Below are 3121 nucleotides of genomic sequence, written 5' to 3'. Positions count from 1 at the left end.
GACCGGTTGCAGAAACAAGCGTCAGTATTTGGGAATCCGGCGCGTATCGTCACCGACCGCGGCGCAGCTTTCACTTCAAATCTCTTCAAAAGCTATTATGAAAACGAGAAGATTCAGCATTTGTTTATAGTGACTGGTGTCCCACGTGGAAATGGCCAAGTGGAACGTATGCACCCACGATATCCAAGATGTGTCATGAAAACCCCAAGAGCTGATATAAGTACGTGGATCGGGTACAGCAGATTATAAATAGCACACCGCCGAGAATCACTGAGCAATCCCGGTTTAAAATACTAACAGGATTAGAAATGCGTGTCCAGTGGTCGCCCGAGTTGCAAGATGAGGCTGTCGACGAACTTGACGCAGAGAGAGAAAGTACACGCCACCAAGCTCAACAAGGTGCAGAAGGTGGAGCACCAATAGCTGGACAAGTTTCATCCTTACCACAAAATCCTCAAGCAAATAATACAGCAGCATCAGTTGTTGAAGAGATTTCATCATTTCCTCGAAATACTCAAACAAATATAACAGAATTCTGTCATAGGCCACCGTCAACAAAGAAAGTGGAAAAAATTGATAAGCAGGTACTTAAGATGATTGCGAAAGGTCACCACGCCTTAAGAATAGTGGAAGAACCAGAATTCAAAAAACTTTTGGAAATGGTTTCTCATTGTCCTGGTTATAAGCTCCCCTCCAGGAAAACTCTGTCAACAAATCTCATGGCCGAAGCCTACAATGAGTTGTTAGAAAAAATAAAAATTAGAATTAAAGGGGCTGCAGCCGTCTGCCTCACTACAGATGGATGGCAATCCAGAACAACAAGTAGCTTTATAGCCATTACCGCTCATTTCATTAATGATAGCGCTGAACTGGAAAGTTACTTGCTAGGATGTGACGAATTTGTAGATAGCCATACCGCATCAAATCTATATAACTTCATCAGAACAACCTGCGAAGATTTTAATATATCCAATAAGGTGACTGCTATTGTCAGTGATAATGCTGCTAATATTAAAGCAGCTATTCGTCTTGGAGGTTGGAGGGGAATTTCCTGTTTTGCGCATTCACTTCATCTCATTGTAATGGATGGCATGAAGACAATTGACGAAACTCTCTCAAAAGTTAAAAAAGTAGTGGAGCACTTTCGACGAAGTCCATCTGCATTAAAAAAGCTGTTGGAAATACAAAAGCAAATGGGCCTCCCTGAGGTTAAACTCAAACAAGATGTGCCTACCAGGTGGAATTCCAGCTACTTAATGCTTGAACGAGTCATTCATTTGAAGGATGCTCTAATAGCCACTTATTCGATTCTGCATCTGAACATGCCGTTGAGCGTTTCGGATTGGGAAATAATTGAAGAAGCAATGCCCTGCCTCCTGCCTTTTTACCAAATAACTCAAGAGGTGTGTGGTGAAAAGTTTATAACTCTTTCTAAAATTCTTTATTTGTCATCAGCTCTTCAGAAGTTTTTGGTTAATACAAAACCAAAAAACGAAGTAGTGTCCGCAATGATTGCAAGGTTAAAAAATGGTTGCATTAATCGATTTCGGGACATAGAAAAAAACAATCTATATACGGATTGCGCCATTCTAGATCCCCGATTTAAAAAAAAAGCTTTTAAGACTGAAGCTTCATACGAAAATGCACTAGCAAATCTGAGGACAAGGATATCGTCAATTACACTACCAAACGTCGAAGAAAATCGCACTGAAACTACAGTAGACCACAACTTAGACAAGCAGAATTTTTTTATATGGAATGAATTCGATGAAGATTTTTCAAAAACAATACAACCACACAATAACACTGCGGCTGCTATTAAGGAACTGGAAAAATATGTTAACGAAGAGTACGTGATTAGAAAATGTGATCCACTCGAATGGTGGCGAGCAAGAAAAACCCTCTATCCTCGCGTTTATAAATATGCCCTCAAACGGCTATGTATCCCAGCCACTTCTGTTCCATGCGAAAGAATCTTTTCCGCCACAGGACTCATCCTAAATGATAGAAGAACTCTCCTTAAGCCAGAGAAAGTATCACGTTTAGTTTTTCTTAATCACAACATGTAAATATATACAGTGTTGCAAACAAATTCAAAATGATTATTGTTTGCCACTTATCTTTATATATTAATTTAAATACAGTTCATTCTCTAATAAAACCCATATAAACCCAAGCTTAAAACATAGTAGAAAACTAAAAAAAATCAAAAAATTTTCATTTTTATTTCAAACGTTTTTTTCAGAAGTGCTAGATTTTTTGGAGTATACAGTTTTATAGTCCTTTAAATTTTAGTATAATAATGTGCAAGCTTCAAGGGTCTAGGAAATACCGTTCATTTTTTAGAATTTTTTTGCCGAAGGTGTTGCGGTTTTCTTCCATATAAAATTAAATTGTATTTATTCATTATAAGAAAGCAAATGCGATAAAAAAAACCTAAAAAATCTACTGAAATTCCTAGACACTTGAAACTTGCACATTATTATACTAAAATTCTAGCACGTATGAAAAATAAAAAATAAGAAAGAAAATTTTTTGATTTTTTTTTAGTTTTCTACTAAGTTTTAAGCCTGGGTTTATATGGGGTTTGTTAGAGAATGCACTGTATTTTAATTAATATATAAACATAAGTGGCAAAGAATATCATTTTGAATTTGTTTGCAAATTATATGTCCGACACTGTAAATAAATTTGATTCTGTCTTAAATTTTATTAATTTTGCTCGAGATAAACATACTTAATATATGTACATATGTATATGTAGATATGTAAAATATTATTTTAGTTTTTGTTATTACATATTAATACAAAAAACGCAATGAACTGGAAATTCTGTTTTTTAGTTACATATAAGATACATTCAAATATTGAAGTTCGTTCACTGAAGGATTGAAATATGTCAACTATTCGAACGAAATAAATGACTGAACGAAGTGAACGAACTAGTTCACTTTTCTAAATGAGCTAGTTCGTTCGATCACTCAACTGAACGAAATCGCCCAACTCTATTTAACAATGTAAGTAATTATCGTGGCTTAAGGTGGCACTGCTCCATATGGATTTCGCAATTTACTAAGTGTTAGTCCATAAAAATTGTGAGAAGCGAGGCGAAGAGATGAGT

The 3121-nt window shown here is 35.9% G+C and overlaps 1 protein-coding gene across 1 annotated transcript; it reads left to right on the top strand.

Annotated features, from left to right (window-relative positions):
• Nucleotides 1–308: 308 nt before the first annotated feature.
• LOC118750093 (zinc finger BED domain-containing protein 4-like) lies at nucleotides 309–1500 on the top strand. Its single transcript, XM_036484826.1, has 2 exons — nucleotides 309–1403; nucleotides 1456–1500. The coding sequence occupies exons 1-2, from the start codon at nucleotides 309–311 to the stop codon at nucleotides 1498–1500; spliced, it is 1140 nt and encodes a 379-aa protein (XP_036340719.1).
• The last annotated feature ends 1621 nt before the right edge of the window (nucleotides 1501–3121 follow it).

Source organism: Rhagoletis pomonella, unplaced genomic scaffold (genome assembly GCF_013731165.1).
Source record: "Rhagoletis pomonella isolate Grant_MI unplaced genomic scaffold, Rhpom_1.0 Rhpom_scaffold_00139, whole genome shotgun sequence".
NCBI classification, from domain to species: Eukaryota; Metazoa; Arthropoda; class Insecta; order Diptera; family Tephritidae; genus Rhagoletis; species Rhagoletis pomonella.
The sequence above is the reverse complement of the archived record's forward strand: the minus strand, read 5'-3'. Positions and strand labels throughout refer to the sequence as shown.